This window comes from Podarcis raffonei, chromosome 13, assembly GCF_027172205.1.
Source record: "Podarcis raffonei isolate rPodRaf1 chromosome 13, rPodRaf1.pri, whole genome shotgun sequence".
Classification (NCBI taxonomy): domain Eukaryota; kingdom Metazoa; phylum Chordata; class Lepidosauria; order Squamata; family Lacertidae; genus Podarcis; species Podarcis raffonei.
Window position 1 is genome coordinate 45,207,456 of NC_070614.1, and position 18,611 is coordinate 45,226,066.

Below are 18,611 nucleotides of genomic sequence, written 5' to 3' on the forward strand. Positions count from 1 at the left end.
GTTGCAATAGGCCAGCCCCTGGGTGGCGCTAGAGTGCAATATTTCTCCTTCCACTACTCCTAGTCTCAGCTAGAATTAAAATTCAATTGCAGGGAGATGGCAATTGAGGTTACTTTTTGATTCCATCCTCTCAAATCTGCTGAGGGGGGGGGGGAGAGTGACAGCTGTCCAAAGATGTAGGAGATCCAGGGTTTTATCACGATTGTGACTAAACACCGTTGTATAGCAACAAACCACACAAACGCTAAGAAAAGTGCTTTTACCACAGGTGTGGGAAACCTCTGGCCTGCCAGATGTTGCCGAACCTCAGCTCCCATCAGCCCCAGCAAGCATGGCTAATGGCGAGGCAGGGTGTGTAAATCTAGCTCAACTCATGCTCTAATAGCTGCAGCCCCAGGAAGAAGAGGTCTTTATTCCAGTTATCATTGGAGTAACATTTATTTGCGATCCATACACATCATTCCTAGAAAATGGACCTATGAATTCGAGTTAACACTGAGCAATATATATGACTGGGTTTTTAATGCAAGACTTAGAAGTATATCGTTTTTTAATATATTTTCAAAGTATGGTCAGTTACTGCCTTTTCCCAGCATGCCTCTGTGCAACTTGACACCCTAGCACAGGGCAATATATAACCTAAAGAAGTCTGAAAGAACCACCTTAGTTGAAATATCGACAACAACAGGGGGATGAGGATGTGTAGGAAAGAAAAATAAAAGAAACATCTCATGAACATCTGCCTTTGGTCCTCAAACCCAAGAATTTACTATGTATGACTCTAAAAGCTTATATTATAAACATTGGTTGGTCCAAATAAAAGGCATCTTGTATTTTTTAATTGACTCTGAATTTTGTTCTAATGGACTGATACACCAAAACACCTTGTTGCAGGAAATTCAAAAGGCAGGTTGGAGAAGGTGGTTGATACATTGGCAAACAGGTGCAGCAACCTGGAAGGACAAGTCCAGCTCCCCTCCCTGAACTGGGTGGGGTACATAGTTGGAGCTGAGAGGAATAGACCCCCTTCCAAAGGCAAATGGAAGGACAACAGGCCAGTATCGTCCAAAGGCAGGGGTAGACCTGAAACCACCTTCTGGGAGCGGAGGTGCCACGAAACCGCCCTCTGCCATGCAAATGTCCTTTGGGCAATCGGAGTCCATGTCCAGAGAGCCGAAGCAGCAGATGGATGATCCAGACATTTAACCAGAAGTAGCCTCTTTAAGAGTCTTCACCCAAACAATTCTGGGATTGCAAAACAGATGGTAAGCGGCTGCATCCTGGAGATGTCCTAACCAAAGATGCCGGGGTCGTGGAGCCGCACGCTGCGTACGAAGGTGTGGAAATGCTCCACTGTCCACGGAGGCTGAGAAGGAGAAGCGCGAACCTCTGTTCCTGGGGCTGCGCTGCTGCTTAGAGGACTGGCACCGGAGGAAAAAAGGGAAGGGGGGTGTTACTGTAGGAGTACTCCAAATTCTCTCTCTCTCTCTCTCTCTCTCTCTCTCTCTCTCTCTCACACACACACACACACACACACAGCCAGCCTCTGCCTCTTTACCACCTCTGCAAAGTGCCTTTCTGCTGTGCCCGTGTGTTCAAGAAGCAATGCAGAATTCCTCCATGGGGACTGGCACCTTTCCTTTAAGATGTTAAAAAGCCCTGCACCAGGAGCATAGCTGTCAACTTACAGATTTGAAAATAAGGGACCAGCAGCCTTGAAAATAAGGGATCAGCAGCCAAAATAAGGGATTTTCCAAGCACAGGTATGTTCAACTTCTGAGCCCCTCCGAGCCAAAGGCAGAAAGCCCAGCCAGCAGCCAAACGAAGCCTCAAGCGGTGGTTCCCACAGCACAGCAACCCGGCAAAGGGGATGCAGCAAGGGAAACCACCGTCACCTCTCCGCTGGGAAGCGCTGAGCAAAGGCGAGTCCCCAGGCAACGCGACCGATTTGATCGGCACAAGACATGCAAGCTCCACCCCCCAGTTGTTCTTAGACATCTTATTGGGTGAGCAACGCAGCCAAGCAACACAGTTGGAGCCTCCCTCCTCCCTGGCCGGCAGGGAGGGAGGGAGAGGAGCTGCTTCCTTTGAAACCGGGGAAACTTAAGGGATAGCAGCAGGACACGGCGCTGGGATAAGGGACTTTCCCGCCAAATAAGGGATGGTTGACAGCTATGACCAGGAGCCTGCCTAGCAGAGCTTTTACTGTATCCGTTTTACAGCAAGGGTGGGGAACTTCAGCCTTCCTTGGAGCCAAATGTTGCCCTCCCAGCCTCTCTTTCTGGCTCTTGAGACTCTTCCCCCGTCACACCCTCCTCGGGTATTCCTGCCGGCTGGTCAATGCGTCCTTGCTTGCCTGGATGAAGAAGAGGGAGAAGCAAATGTGGTCCTCAGTCTGCAAATACTCACTGGATATAGGTGGGGTTGTTGAAGGTGAGGAGCAGGTCTGTCCCATACTGGGGCAGGCGCAACAAGACCAAATGTAGAGTCACCTCGTTCTTGGCCTGTAAGCGAAAAGGGAGTCATCAAAGCCCTTGGGAACTGTTTTCTTGGCCTTCTGTTTTCTGATCACCTAGCATCCTCCCCCCCTCCAAATGCAAAGACACTACTCAAGAAAATGAGAGTGTAAAAAAAAAAAAAACACACCATGAGAAATGTAGTTTACCCATCACAGAGCTACAATTCCCCGCACCCATAACAAACTGCAGGTGGAATTGGCAGAGGAACGTTGAAAAGAGAAGGCGCTCTCTCCTGGCTTTTAAAAACTGCTCCTTCCGAATCGTAGCCTTATCCGGCAGTGCTGGGGATTGAACTCAGCCACAAAAACGGGTAACGCCCAAGCAGGGACTTGAACCCTGGACCCTCAGATTAAAAGTCTGATGCTCTACCAACTGAGCTACCTAGGCTCTGGGTGGGGGACAGGGAACCTGTGGCCTTCCAGCTGCTGTTTGGACTCCCATCAGACACAGCCAGCGTGACAAGTGATCAGGGATGGGAGTCTTGCAGTGTCTGGAAGGCCACAAGTTCCCTATCCCACCTCTAGTGAGAAAGAAAGAGAAAGGGGAAAGAGGAGGAAACTAAGTTTGGAGTCCCTTTTCCAAAAAGAGTTCTAAGCAGACACCTTCTGTTTTAACCACTGAATGCCTGCTGGAAATTTTTTTATGCCTTCGAATTTATGTAGGCAATTTAAAAGCATAGTTCATCAGCTATGTTTTTTGATTGCCTACATAAGTTGGATGGCATGGGAAAAAATTCAGGAGGCATTTAATTTCAACTTGTTGCATGCTTTTTATTTATTATATATAAATACTCTTGCTGTAAGCCATTTTGGTTCCCACCCCCTAATGACGAAGCAGGATATATTTTTATAAATAAATAAATAAGCAACCCCTCTGCCCCCCTGAGCAGACCTTGGAGAAAACTTGAGCAATCCTTGGGAGAAAAATTCCCAACTGATAACCAGGCAACACTGCTAGGGTAATTTATGCCTGCATTGGGGTGGGAAACCCCTGTCTCTATTTACGCCTATACTGATAGAATCAAAGTTCCTGATAAGTTCTATTCAAGCAGCCCTGATACCCACCTCCTCATCAAACTTGGCCACCAGCTGGTGGGCGGTGAGGCCCCAGGCGCTGCTGCAGCCTTCCAGAGCTAGGAGATGGGGAGCAAAGGTTCCTGGCTCAAAATCTCAGCGCTGGCAGAAGCACCAGCTATGTCCTCAAAGTGATATCTGGTTGGAAAAGGGGAGGGGGGGAAGATGTGAACACCAGTCTCAGTCATGGGAAGAGACCAACAGGTGACCTCCAGTATCTTATAGGTAAGCAGAGATCAAGCCTCACACTCCATCCAGCATTTCCCAGGCAGAGATTCGGCAAAACTGGAGATGCTGGGGATCAAACCCAGGGCCTCATACATGCAAAGCATGCGCTCTCCCACTGAGCTACATCCCCACTTCCTGATCTTGCAGGCTGGAAGCGCTCTCATGGTTTGTTCCATTTGTTCCTCACCTTACAAAAGAGAGTCAAGGTGAAATGAAAAATTGCACAGAAACAAACTAAATCGTTAAGTCTTTCATAATATGGCAACAGTGTGTTATTGTCCTAATGGGTGTAGAGGGAAGAGTTCTAAGCAGTGACGATCAAAGGGCGATAAAATGCAGAAAGAACAATCCGATTAAAGATAAAACTTATGCAAAGTACTGCCCACAACAGCAGCCATTTTGGTACCCTAAGATGGTTAATACTTATAGCGAGACCATTGTCTCAATTCATGCCCATATTATGAAAATCAAACTTCCTGTTAAGTTCTAATTCAGCTGTTTCGCAGTGGAGTCTCCCTTTAAAGGTCCTTCATTGAAGAACAGCAATTGAAAACTGGAAGCTTGAAAAATTCTTCCACTGGTCCCTGAATGTTAAATGTCCACACATTTAAAACAGGGGTTTGCTCTTCTTCATTCTGTCTCTTTAGATGTTATCTAGAACAGGAGTGGGGAGCAGGATGGCTGCCACAGATCAGCAAGGATGCCTGACTCCCAATTGTTTTAAAAGGGCAGGAACAAATGGCAGCGCCCAACCCCACCCACCTTTTTCAGATTAGGTTGCTCTTGAAAAGAAACAATAACCAGGAATGGGATTATTCTGTGAAGGGACTGTGAGCTCAGCTCAATTCTAGTACTCAAAACAAATCCTGGTGTGTGTGTGTTTTTAAGGCTACGTCTTATCCACCCAGTTGATGGATCTTGGGGTTTTTGTAAAACAGTAGAACCTGCAAGCTTGAAGGCATAAAATCATAGAACTGTGGAGCTGAAAGGGGTCATCTAGTCCAACCCCCTACCTTGGCCTTGAGCATATGCTCAGTTTAAAAATAACCACCATCCTCTTTGTACCCCATGTTAAGAACTCTGTGCAAACCCCCAAATCGTAGGAGGAAAGCCCCTAAAACTAAAGTCATACTTTTCTATGCCCGTGAGACAAAGACTGCCCACAAATCTGGGACTTTGTCATTGCTATCTGGTTCATTTGTACGCTGCCAACCATTTTGTGTTTTTTTCATACTGCAATCTGGATAATTGGGGGGGGGTGTCTGGAGAAGACCATGCTTATAGTTTTCTGTATTTGTAATTGTTTTTTTTGGGGGGGGGGAACCAGTTTTTAAAAAGGAAAGAAGAACATGGAGATGCTGGGGATTGAACCCAGGACCTCATACATGCGAAGCATGCGCTCTACCACTGAGCTACATCCCCTTCCTGATTCTATGAGGCCTCCACCAAAGCATCTATTGTTCAAGGAACTAAATGTGTCTCTGAGAACCCATTGTTGCCAGCTGGAAGGGATCATTCAGCCTCAGGTTACATTAAAACAGGAAGCTAGAAATTAGCATCTGTCTCTTATCAAAGCAGAAGGAGCATATTTATCTATCTATCTGCCTGCCTGTCTGCCTACCTAGGCAGTGGGACACACCCAGCTACAAACATATCCAGAAACTCATTTATGCTTGACATTCATTTATTTACCCTCTTAAAAAGGTAAAGGTACCCCTGCCCGTACAGGCCAGTCTTGACAGACTCTAGGGTTGTGCGCCCATCTGTCCGGAGACACTTCCGGGTCATGTGGCCAGCGTGACAAGCTGCATCTGGCGAGCCAGAGCCGCACACGGAAACCGAACTGCTAGGTTGGCAGGCGCTGGGACTGAGCAACGGGAGCGCACCCCGCCGCGGGGATTCGAACCGCCAACCTTTCAATCGGCAAGCCCTAGGCGCTGAGGCTTTTACCCACAGCGCCACCCGCGTCCCATTTACCCCTCTTAGGTTTCAACAAATCTGGATTCCACCAACTGAATGCAGTGTTTGAAACTCCCATTGTTCCAGGCGCGTTTTGCGACAGGGAATCTCATTAGTGCGAGCAGTTTCTGAGCTCTGGGTGAAGTACTGCACCTAAGATTTCAGATTAAAACTGCAGAGTAGAAGGAAAGGAGCTTTTTCCTGCCTTCCCACTTCCAGCTACTCTCTGAAGACTGGAGAAGAGACCCTTTTAAGAATATCAAGAGGGGTGGGCAGGGGAAGGACTAGAGACCATGGGTAGGCAAACTAAGGCCCGGGGGCCAGATCTTGCCCAAGCCTTCTAAATCCAGCCCATGGACAATCCGGGAATCAGCATGTTTTTACATGAGTAGAATGTGTCCTTTTATTTAAAATGCATCTCTGGGTTATTTGTGGGGCCTGCCTGGTGTTTTTACATGAGTAGAATGTGTCCTTTTATTTAAAATGCATCCCTGGGTTATTTGTGGGGCATAGGAATTCATTATTATTTTTTCAAAATATAGTCCAGCCCCCCACAAGGTCTGAGGGACAGTGGACTGGCTCCCTGCTGAAAAAGTTTGCTGACCCCTGGACTAGACCATGTGAAAAATGAACATAGTATTTCAGCTGCAGTTGGTTCATTTTCAGCTTTGTATTCTTGTTATATATAAAAAGTGTGCCTAGACATTCCATTGTTGCACCCATAACCTAGGTTTAAGGTGCCATTTAGCTCCTAGCTTTTATATCTCAGTTTCTAACACTGACTGAATGGTTCACATGAAGGTTCTTGTGCAGTTCCTTCCTTACGTTTCTCGTTTGCCTGCAGAGCAAGGAGTAAAAAGTGGAGATGGAACCCAGAACCGCATACATGCACAGCATGCACTCTCCCACCGAGCCACATCCCCTGGCTCCACAGCTGCTGAGTACTCTCTGGTTATTATTATTATAAATTATTAGGTTTATATATTGCCCTTCATCAGAAGATCTCAGGGCGGTTCACAGAGACAAAAGCACAAATAGTTAAAACAAAAACAACTGAACTGTAAACCCCCACCCACCCACAAACACATTTAAAAGGCACTTAAAAGCATTATTGCCTCTGAGCGTGGAGACAGAATGTAGCCTCCAGGATCTGCGGAAGCAGAGAAAGAACCTCCATCCTGGTTGGTGGTGCAATGCATTCAATTTTAGCATTAAGGACCTCTAGGGCAGCTCTAAAGATCACATCTCCTTCCATGTGTTTTAGGCTTTTCTCCCTGCACACGACACATTTAAGGCTGGAGTCCTGCATAGGGACACTTCCCTTGGGGAAAAGCACCCCTGAACGCAGTCTGGCGTACGCCCCGGAAAACCTGCCAAGGACCGCATTGTAAATCCTTTCTTAACTCTGCAATTTGAAGGCAGCACATATTTGCTAGAAGCAGTTAAAAATCAGATCACTTTCTGTCCTGTCTTAATGGCCAACACTCCAGGGGTGCAGAGAAAGACAAGGGAACGTTAACTGTGTATGCTTGGGAATAGCCAGGATTTATGTTTCGGGGGGGGGGGGGGACGGGGACGGGATGGCGGGGACAGAACACTCACCTGTTGTCATCCTCTGCCTGGCTCTGTCTAGCAGATTCAGAATGAAATGTCTCGGAAAAATTACTTTCTTTGGACCCCAAGTGCTCAGAAAAATCTGTCAAAACCTTTCTACAATTTCTACTTTTAGTTAAGTATTTTTATTTATTTACTTGATTTTCACTACACCCATGTGTGTATGTGCTAGAGCATTTATTTTTTTTTAAAAATACAGTGGTACCTCGGGTTAAGAACTTAATTCGTTCCGGAGGTCCGTTCTTAATTTGAAACTGTTCTTAACCTGAAGCACCACTTTAGCTAATGGGGCCTCCTGCTGCCGCAGCACGATTTCTGTTCTCATCCTGAAGCAAAGTTCTTAACCCGAGGTACTATTTCTGGGTTAGCGGAGTCTGTAACTTGAAGTGTCTGTAACCCGAGGTACCACTGTAGTGTGTAAGAGTGTCTTCTTTAAAAAAGATGATGATTCCTGTGTTCCAGTCGCACTGGATGCACACAAAGCCACCCGGCAACAGGGAAAAAAGAACCACCTTGGAGATGCTGGGGATTGAACCCAGGACCTCATACATGCGAAGCATGCGCTCTACCACTGAGCTACATCCCCTTCCTGGGTCTGCAGTGTCTCCACTAAAATATCTACCACTAAAGGAAATGAAAGAAAACCTCTGACTACACATTGCCGCCAACTAGGTGAGGAAAGGAAAAAATGTTTAAAGCTTCGGCTTGCATTAAAAAGGAAACTATAGTTTAAAACCTGTCACTTATCAAAACATACCTACTGTTGGAATCATAGAATTGTAGACTGCTGGTTTGTTGAGGGTTCTGGGGATTGTAGCTCTAGTCCAACCCCCTGCAATACAGGCGATAGATAGATAGATAGATATAGATAGATGGGTGGGCATTAAAGGATAGGGAAGAGCCGGGATGATATCTGTGGGTCACTTCCAGGCCTTTGATTCTGTAGCTGGTGAGGTTTGGAATCTAGTAGAAGCAGCTGCTGAACCCGTCAGACCAGTTCCCTTTGTTAGGCTGATCTCCTTAACAGCCCCTCAGTCATTTCCCTTGGACTACTGCAATGCACTCTACGTGGGGCTACCTTTGAAGGTGACCCGGAAACTACAACTAATCCAGAATGCGGCAGCTAGACTGGTGACTGGGAGCAGCTGCCAAGACCATATAACACCAGTTCTGAAAGACCTACATTGACTCCCAGTACGTTTCCAGGCACAATTCAAAGTATTGGTGCTGACCTTTAAAGCCCGAAATGGACTCGGCCCAGTATACCTGAAGGAGCGTCTCCACCCCCATCGTTCTGCCTGGACACTGAGGTCCAGCTCCGGTTCCCTCACTATGAGAAGCAAAGTTACAGGGAACCAGGCAGAGGGACTTCTTGGTGGAACACCCTCCTACGAGATGTCAAAGACATAAACAACTATTTGACTTTTAGAAGACACCTGAAGGCAGCCCTGTTTAGGGAAGTTTTTAATGTTTGATCTTTTACTGTGTTTTTAATATCCTGTTGGAAGCCACCCAGATTGGTTGGGGAAACCCAGCCAGATGGGCGGGGTATAAATAAATTATTATTATTCCCTGCACAGCAAGGAGTAACAAAAAGTGGAGATGCTGGGGATCGAACCCAGGACCTCATACATGCAAAGCATGCGCTCTACCACTGAGCTACATCCCCTGGCTCACCACCTGCTGACCATTCTCAGGTGGGTTGATCTGTGCCACCACATGGTCACTCTTCTCATTATTGGTCTGTTAGGGGCGCTAAGGTGTCGTTAGGATACTCTTCGCAGAGCTACATTTCCCAGAACCCTCAACAAACCAGCGGTCCCAGGATTCCTTGGGAGGAAGCCACAACAATTAAAACGGCATTAGAGTGCTTTAGATCTATGGTGTGGATGTCACCTATACTTCCCTGCTGGTGGGATGTTTTCACAATCATTCTCTTCTCTCCCCCATTTCAAATAAATCGCTAGAAGAGCATAAGATGCCACAGACAACCTCCATTTTTGTCCTGCCTTAATAACCATCCAAAGGTGCAGAGAAAAAGCAAGGGAAATGTTTTAGCATTTCCAACACGGCACGTTAAGAGCAGGGATGGGAAGATCGGTCTATTTCGGATCTTTCGTTTCTCATTTTTCCAGTCTGTTTTTCATACGCAGTTCTAATGGAAACATTTTTGAGAGCAACTTTCCCTAGCGGAATGCATTTCTGTACACAATTCTCTCTATTGCATGGCTCTGTATGCACACACTTTCCCCATATACAGTGGTACCTCGGGTTATATACGCTTCAGGTTACATACGCTTCAGGTGACAGACTCCGCTAACCCAGAAATAGTGCTTCAGGTTAAGAACTTTGCTTCAGGATGAGAACAGAAATCGTGCTCCGGCGGCGTGGCAGCAGCGGGAGGCCCCATTATCTAAAGTGGTGGTTCAGGTTAAGAACAGTTTCAGGTTAAGAACGGACCTCCGGAACGAATTAAGTACTTAACCCGAGGTACCACTGTATATGCATTTTCCATAAACAACGGTTGGTTAGAGAACTGCATCGCAAAGTGCAGAAAAAATGGCTGTGTTCCGTTCTCAAATTGTTTCAGATTTGACAAGATGCAGCTTTAAACGCAAAGTGAATCAAACCACACACCCCTAGTAAAGTCTTAAAAAGCGATTTAAAAAAAGAAAAAGCAGCACACTTCAGGAAAGCTGTGCTGAAGAACAGATGTTTCTTCCCTCCTCTAAAAATCTGGAGATGCTGGGGGTTGAACCCAGGACCTCGTACATGCGAAGCACGCGCTCTCCCACTGAGCTACATCCCCTTCTCCTGTCTTTGCTCTGTTACTGCAGGCTAAGAGTGGCTTTGCATGGTGAGCTGCCCAACATATTATTGCATTTATTATTGCAAAATTGCTTCGAGACGGTTTCTGGGAAGCGATTCCTGCGTGGAATGAAATAAATAGGCTTCCCTGCTTGTTTTTTGTTTGTATTTTAAACTCATGCAGAACTACATCAGATAAATGCCCAAAGGGAGAAAACGTTTTATGAAGGTCTGGAGGAAGATTTACAAATACAAAACTCATGATTTCACCCACCCACCCACCAGTGTTGAGAATCAGCCCTCTCTACAGGTGATGATAAGAGAGATTTCTCTGAGCAGGTGTGTATTTAAATCTCAGCTGGTCAGTTTAGGATTAGGGTTCTTCATGCAAAACTCTGTTTCACAACAAAAGGACTCCAATTCCCATCACAAACCTGGCAGCATTTTCGTCGGGGACATCTGCCTGGTACTCTAGAAGTTCTACGATGAAGCTCTGATCCGTGCTGGGGTGAACAAAGACTTCCTGGTTATCAGGGACCTGGCGCATCTCACTGCAAGGGGAAAAGTTGGGTCAGATGGGAGAATCAAGTAAGACCGGCCTGACTTTGCTAAGGTAGGGCAGGTAGGCTAAAGGTATCAGCACCCTTTATGAGGCTTCCCCATTGCTCAGCCTGGACACTGAGGTCCTCCTCCGAGGGTCTTTGCTGGTTCCCTCACTGTGAGAAGCAAAGTTACAGGGAACCAGGCAGAAGGCCTTCTCGGTAGTGGCACCCGCCCTGTGGATATCAAGAAGATAAAGAACTGCTCCAACAGGGCCTAACTAGATGGCCCCAAACAGACCCCAATGATAACAGCCACACTTTGCCACTTCCTCCCAGCACCTGGTAATCTGAGGTATACTGTGCCTGCTTATGGAAACTCCATTTATCATAATCATGGCTGATAGCCATTGATAAGCCCATCAAGGCAGAGGGCCTTCTCGGTTGTGGAACACCTTCCCTTCAGATGTGAAGGAGATAAAGGACTATACAACATTCAGAAGACATCTGAAAGGCAGCAATGTATTGGGAAGCTTTTTTATAATTGATGTTTTACTATGTTTTATATATGCTGTAAGCTGCCCAGAGTGGCTGGGGAAACCCAGCCAGGTGGGCGGGGTATAAATAAAACCCTCCTCCTCGTAATCTTCCATGATTGCATCCAATCCTTTTTTTTAATTAAAAACATGGCAAGGGGAGGGGGAGACATATAAGCTATAAGTTAGCACAATCTCTTAGGCCAATTAAATCCACAAGCTAATTGTGTATTGTATTTTTAAAAAATACAAGGGAATGCAGGAAAGCCTTTACTTCCCTATATCACCCTCTCTTGATGGCAGAAAGTGAGGAGGAATTAAAGAACCTTTTATTGAGGGTGAAAGAGGAGAGCGCAAAATATGGTCTGAAGCTCAACATCAAAAAAACGAAGATCATGGCTACTGGTCCCATCACCTCCTGGCAAATAGAAGGGGAAGAAATGGAGGCAGTGAGAGATTTTACTTTCTTGGGCTCCATGATCACTGCAGATGGTGACAGCAGCCACAAAATTAGAAGACGCCTGCTTCTTGGGAGAAAAGCAATGACAAACGTAGACAGCATCTTAAAAAGTAGAGACATCACCTTGCCAACAAAGGTCCGTATAGTTAAAGCTATGGTTTTCCCAGTAGTGATGTATGGAAGTGAGAGCTGGACCATAAAGAAGGCTGATCGCCAAAAAATTGATGCTTTTGAATTATGGTGCTGGAGGAGACTCTTGAGAGTCCCATGGACTGCAAGAAGATCAAACCTCTCCATTCTTAAGGAAATCAGCCCTGAGTGCTCACTGGAAGGACAGATCGTGAAGCTGAGGCTCCAATACTTTGGCCACCTCATGAGAAGAGAAGACTCCTTGGAAAAGACCCTGATGTTGGGAAAGATGGAGGGCACAAGGAGAAGGGGATGACAGAGGATGAGATGGTTGGCCAGTGTTCTCGAAGCTACCAGCATGAGGGAGGCAGTGGAAGACAGGAGGGCCTGGCGTGCTCTGGTCCAGGGGGTCACGAAGAGTCGGACACAACTAAACGACTAAACAACAACAACAACATCACCACCCTCTTTTCTTAGCTTAGGGGCAAAGCAAAGGGGAACTCTCTGCTGGAAGAACTTGGGTGTGAGGATACCCTCAATCAAACTGCTGCCCCCAGGGTCTGACGTACCTGACATCCAGGCTTCCAGGAGGGAGGAAAGCAGAAAAGGCTCCTCCAAACAGCGGGTGGCCTTGCGGCTGTGGACCCACCTCATTGTCCATGGCCTTCTGCCTGCAAGAAAAGTGGGGGGAAGATTCATGTGAATGCACTGATTTTTTGGAAAGAATTTGAATCTGAACATTACAGGTGTCATCACCTCCAATACCCCAGCTTAATTTCTTCAGATAATATTTAATTATTTGATTTCTTACCTGCCCCTCACTACAAGATCCCAGGGCGCAGTACAGCAATCTTAAAAACAGTTTAAAACAAATCACCGTCACAGGAAGAGGCGAGTCCTAATATATAACTCAGGCATCCAAGGTCAGGATATAGAGAGATGCCTCTTCAGCATACAAAGGACAAAAGCTGTACGATGACGCGACACACAAGGAAAAGGGGAAAGGGAGGGAAGAGGAAGAAAAATCCAACTCAGGCACCAGTTCTTAAACATTGTATATGCCAACAGCCACGGATTCACTTCTTACATATTCTTACTCTTTCACACACACAACCTACAGCAGATGCCTACAGAAATGTACACAGGGAAGGGCCACAGTTTGGGGAATGTCTGTGGCTCAGGGGCTGAGCATCTGCTTTGAATGCAGAAGGTCACAGGTTCAATCCCTGGCTTTTCCAGGTGAAACCCTAGAGAACTATTGCCAGGCAGTGTAGACAGCTCTGAGCTAAGTGATGTGACTTGGTAAAGAACACAAGGATGTTTCTAAGAACATGAGGATGGCATCAAGATAAACACGGGTGTGGCCCTTGCCTCTGACAGCTTGAAAAGAGGGTTAGACAAATGCATCGTGGACGGGTTTTTTTAAACCACTTCTTCAGCCTTGGGTACCCAGATGTTGCTGGACTACAACTCCAATCACCACCAATTAGCCATTGGCTAAGCAAACATCTGGAGATCCAAGGTTGAAGAGTCACCCTTGGGACGCGGGTGGCACTGTGGTCTAAACCACAGAGCCTAAGACTTGCCGATCAGAAGGTCGGTGGTTCAAATCCCCGCGACAGGGTGAGCTCCCGTTGCTTCGTCCCTGCTCCTGCCCACCTAGCAGTTCGAAAGCATGTCAGAGCACAAGTAGATAAATAGGTACCGCTCTGGTGGGAAGGTAAACGGTGTTTCCGTGCGCTGCTCTGGTTCGCCAGAAGCGGCTTAGTCGTGCTGGCCACATGACCCGGAAGCTGTACACCGGCTCCCTTGGCCAATAAAGCAAGATGAGTGCCGCAACCCCAGAGTTGGCCACAACTGGACCTAATGGTCAGGGGTCCCTTAAGCAAACATCTGGAGATCCAAGTTTGAAGAGTTAGTAGACCCTCCAGGTTCAGAAGAAGGGTACATCTGAATCTGGAGGGTCTACAATAATAACTAGTAGCTTATTGATCCTCCAAAACAGGGATGGCCAATGTGGTGCCCTCCCAGAGCTTCTGAGACTACAACTCCCAGCATCCCTGACAATTGTCCACGCTGGCTGGGCAATGTGGCGAGCACCACTCTAGCTACTCTTGAAAGGCGGTGGGAGGACTGTTGCTTTTAATCGTGTCCAGCATCATCTGACCACCCACAGTTGGAAACAGGAGACTGGGGCTAGATGGCCTTTTGGCCTGATCTAAAAGGGCAGTGCTTATATCAAACGGGAGAAGAGATGGGCCAGGCGGGCCGATGGGGACAAACGACGAAGAGTCCAGTGGCACCTGGAAGAGTGACGACTTTAATAGGGCGCAAGCTTCCGTGGACCACAGGTCGCTTCGTAGCTACGTCATGGAAAAGAGGGAATTCCTGGAAATCTGCACGAGGGGTGGGAAAGAAGTAATTCCTTTTATTATTTTTAAGGCTCCCTGCTTGATTATTGGGATGGCCCACTCTCCCTGGGCCAGGCTCACCTTTGAGTCCCGTTCGTTTCAAGGGCTCCGGATGCTGCTTCCCCTTTAAATCGTACCCCGCGAATGAATTGCCCGCCCAAAGGCGGAAGGTTTCGCAGGCAAACCAACCAATCAGAACCGACGGATTGGACTCTGCCGCGCCTTCGCTCCGTGCATTCGATTGTGACGTCCGCAGAAGGTGGTGTGACTGACATGCGTCTCGTCCAATCGCGTAGGCCGATATAGCCGACTGGTTTCGAGTGACTGACTCTAGCAATCTAAACCCCCGCCTAACTCCAGTGACGCTTTGAAAGGCGGTGAATGATACGCGTAGCAGCGAATGAATGAGCTTCCCCTTGTGCCTGTTTGAGAAGCGTTCTGTGTGACTCAGAAGCTGACACATTTCCTGCCCAATCCTATCTCTTACGATACTTTCCCTTTTTTTACTATTTCATTTAAAAATCATTAACTTTGATAAAACTGTGGCTGCAATGCTCTACCCTTTTACCTGGGTCAATGGAACTAACTTCTGAGTAGCCACATAGAGGATTGCTCTGCGTATTTAACGGGGAAGCGATTACTTCGATGTATTAAACGTAATTCTATATCCTAGAATCATATCCATGATTATAAATCTAGGAATAATTTCATTTCCATATCATTCCCCACCCCCACTCCAGTAGCTACGCACAATGTGGCTTCTTTGGTTTAACTTTAACTGAATGGTTTTGGGGTGATTTAAAAAAAATGCCAGGGCTACTGCACCTTTAATAGTCATGCAGAAGCTGGAATTAGTAAATGTAGCATGTCACCTGTTGGAATTTCTTCTTCTGGACAACTATTAAAGAAGCAGGTGCCCTGCCCTTATTTCTTATTTCTTACTTCTTTCTTGTTTTTCCACCTGGCCACTGTAATTTTTATTGTGATGGGTCATTTAATTTTTAAATTGTTGCTGTTTGAAAGATGCTATGTGTTGTTGCTATTTTTACCCACTGGTTTTATATTATAAACCAGGTTGCAATTATAAGCTGAAGCACAGTTGAAAAGCACCATACATAAATTAATTAATTTTTTTAATATTAATTAATTAATTTAATATTAATTAATTAATATTTATTGCATGCGATATATAGAAGTGTCAAGCCGGAGCTGCTTTTTTGCCATCACAGAGATAACAAAACTGCACCTGTTGGATGTCTGACTGCCTTGCCACTATGCCAGGCACAGACCTGCTGACACAGCTGATGCCTGCTTATACTACCCTAATATTTTTAAGCATCTTACTGATTTATTGCAGCAAATTATATGCTGTTTAACACCACAGTCAGTATAGTAAAGTTTAAAAGCTACAATAAAGATAAAATCAGTTAGAAGTACTGTAAACTTTTTTTGACGTTACTGTTTTATCTTCTGTAAGCCAATTTCTTTTCCTCATAAGCGCTCCCATGCATTTAATAGACAGAAATTCAGCAGCAGAAGCTTTTCCTGGAGCTGCATCTCAATGCAGGGCGAAAGCTTTACCTGCTGAATTCCTGTCTGTGAAAGGCACAGGGCAGGAGGTGCCTGGGGAGAGGAAAAAGAAAAGGTCACAAGCCTACAAGCAGAAGTTTTGTAAATTACTGAAGAATAAAAGAAGCACAGAATGTGGGAACAGGAGAAGGCAATTTCTACTTTTACCACTTAAAGCCAAAATAGACATCTAAGCTGTTCACAAGGTATAAAACCCAATTACACAACATGTAAAAATGTAAATCCGTACAGATCTCCTCTTGATTCACAGCATCCTGTTAGTCCATTTAGCTCAAAAGGTATGAAATTAGGACAACCTCCCTAACAGCTCCTGATGGTGTGATTGGAGCAGGTGAGATACACTGTTTGGCACCAGGAAGCAATATAAAGTACTCTCATCTGTTGCAAGTGAGAGGCAACTTGGGTGGGAGGCTGCTTGGGGAAACTCTTAGGGGAGAGAATACAGTAATAGAATCATGTCTTCCCCATCTTTTGCAGGGTAAGTCAATTTTATTTTTCTTAGTGTGTCTTTGGGCCTGGGGGGGCAGTGTTGTTTATTTTCTGTAAGAGAGGTCTTCATTGTTAAAAAAATCAGGTTGTCTTCTAGATTAGAAAGGTTATGCAAATAATTATCTGGTGTAACAGCATTTTGCCCCACCGGTACTTGATCTATCGGTAGGGAGAGGACAGTTAGGGAGTGTGGAGTGTCTTCTAAAACTCCCAAACTTTTTATGCTCATGTAGTCTTTTAACTGCCTAACTAGGGGAGAGTTCCTGTCCCCCTGGAATTTGTGGGTGCTATAGTATAGTGGCTATCATGCCTGTTTTACATGTAGGTTTTGGGTGTGAGCCCAATGGAAGCCAGTTTCATTTTATGAGGAAAGGGTAGAGCATCAATTCCTGGCACCTCCAGGTAGGTTTAGGAGAGGCTCCTACCTGAAACCCGGGAGAGCTGCTGCTAGAGTGGACGCTACAGAGCTGGATGGACCAAGGTTTTGACTCTGCATAATGCAGCTTTGGGACGCGGGTGGCGCTGTGGGTTAAACCACAGAGCCTAGGACTTGCCGATCAGAAGGTCGGCGGTTCAAATCCCCGCGACGGCGTGAGCTTCCGTTGCTCGGTCCCTGATCCTGCCAACCTAGCAGTTCAAAAGCACATCAAAGTGCAAGTAGATAATTAGGTACCGCTCCGGCGGGAAGGTAAACGGTGTTTCCGTGCGCTGCTCTGGTTCGCCAGAAGCAGCTTAGTCATGCTGGCCTCATGGCCCAGAAGCTGTACGCCGGCTCCCTCGGCCAATAAAGCGAGATGAGTGCTGCAGCCCCAGAGTCGGCCACGACTCGACCTAATGGTCAGGGGTCCCTTTACCTTTACTTTAATGCAGCTTCATGTGTTTCCTATGGAATTTGAAAATCTGCTCACTTGACCCCAGAAGTTTTCTAGTGCCTCCTTGGAGACAGCCATATTGTTAAGTAAAGAATCACATCACTGAATCGAGGGGGGGTTGTTGCGGGGAGAGACAGAACGGGTCTGTAATAAAAAGGTTGTACTGTGGATCAGAGCATTCTTGCGCTACATTTCCTAGTCATAGAATCTTACAACTGTAGAGCTGGAAGGGACCAGGAGGGTCATCTAGTTCAACCCTCTGCAATGCAGAAATCTTTTGCCCAATGTGGGCAACCCACAATTCTCAGATAAGAGTCACATTCTGTACCCACTGAGATATTCTGTCTTTTCTTCCTCTCCCCTGTCTACTCCCTCCCTGCCCTAGACAAGGTCAGCATCCTGAGACCCCGAGCATGCACAGTGCCTGTTGGGTTGTTACTAGGTGTTTTCCCCTTAACTTAACATATATATATATATAGTATTTCTGCAAACCTTAAGGTAGGGTTGCCATATTTCAAAAACTGAAAATCTGGACACAATAGTTGAGCTTTTTTAGCCAAAGTTGTTGAGTTTTGGTTTTTTTTTTGGAAAATTGCAAAAAAAAAAAAAAAGACATTTCTGAGCTATTTTTAAGGAAAACTGGCAAAAACAACACTACTGACATGGGTTGCCATATGTCCTGATTTGCCCAGACATTTTGCCGATTTCCTCCCGGACACTGCTTCCAACTACAGTATTCCATGTATGTATGGGAATTTCTGGAAGTATGGCAACCCCACGTCGGTGTAGACAACACTGAGCTAGCTGCACCAATGGTCTGACTCAGTATAAGAAAGGCACGTAACAATCATTTTATTCAGCAAAGCTGAAATCATGAAATATACTCTCCTACTGACATGCATGCTTGTCATATGATTTCAGCTGACTCTCTTGGAGAGGGCTTTTCAGTATGAGGCGGGCGTGTTCTCTAACACTTTAGCAGCTTTAAAAATAGATATTATACAGGAAATTCAGAGTGCATGTGAAGACTTGTATTTGCAATACAAAAGGGGCTTCTGCAAATCACATTTTAAGCTGTACACTTCATAAAGGCAATAAGAAAAGCCACTGAGGCTGCAAATCTATATCCATTGGGGAATTACTCCTACTGAACTCAGTTTATTGTATTTATATCCCGTATGTACATGGTTCTCTATTTTCCTCCCTGCCTTTTCTAACTCCTGCCATCACAGCTGACTCTCTCAATGGGATTTTATTCTAAGGCTGTGCAAACACATTAACTTTAAAGCACATTACTTTCCTCAAAGAATGATGGGCACTGTAGTTAGCCTCTTAGTATTGCCATTCCCAACAAAACTACAGTGCCCAGAATTATTTGAGGGGA

At 45.9% G+C, this 18,611-nt stretch overlaps 1 protein-coding gene and 6 non-coding genes across 7 annotated transcripts; all 7 read right to left on the reverse strand.

Moving 5' to 3' along the window:
- Positions 1 to 409: 409 nt before the first annotated feature.
- Positions 410 to 14,486, reverse strand: RANGRF (RAN guanine nucleotide release factor). Its single transcript, XM_053361241.1, is given in 7 exon segments — positions 410 to 1,421; positions 2,410 to 2,504; positions 3,584 to 3,672; positions 3,675 to 3,730; positions 10,636 to 10,752; positions 12,435 to 12,536; positions 14,358 to 14,486. Coding segments are annotated over 6 exon segments (579 nt in total). The 5' UTR covers positions 12,527 to 12,536; positions 14,358 to 14,486; the 3' UTR covers positions 410 to 1,291.
- TRNAK-UUU (transfer RNA lysine (anticodon UUU)) lies at positions 2,834 to 2,906 on the reverse strand. The gene has a single exon. It is a non-coding gene; the product is annotated as a tRNA-Lys (tRNA).
- TRNAA-UGC (transfer RNA alanine (anticodon UGC)) lies at positions 3,879 to 3,950 on the reverse strand. The gene has a single exon. It is a non-coding gene; the product is annotated as a tRNA-Ala (tRNA).
- TRNAA-CGC (transfer RNA alanine (anticodon CGC)) lies at positions 5,171 to 5,242 on the reverse strand. The gene has a single exon. It is a non-coding gene; the product is annotated as a tRNA-Ala (tRNA).
- On the reverse strand, positions 7,908 to 7,979 carry TRNAA-CGC (transfer RNA alanine (anticodon CGC)). The gene has a single exon. It is a non-coding gene; the product is annotated as a tRNA-Ala (tRNA).
- Positions 8,991 to 9,062, reverse strand: TRNAA-UGC (transfer RNA alanine (anticodon UGC)). The gene has a single exon. It is a non-coding gene; the product is annotated as a tRNA-Ala (tRNA).
- TRNAA-CGC (transfer RNA alanine (anticodon CGC)) lies at positions 10,131 to 10,202 on the reverse strand. The gene has a single exon. It is a non-coding gene; the product is annotated as a tRNA-Ala (tRNA).
- Positions 14,487 to 18,611: the final 4,125 nt, after the last annotated feature.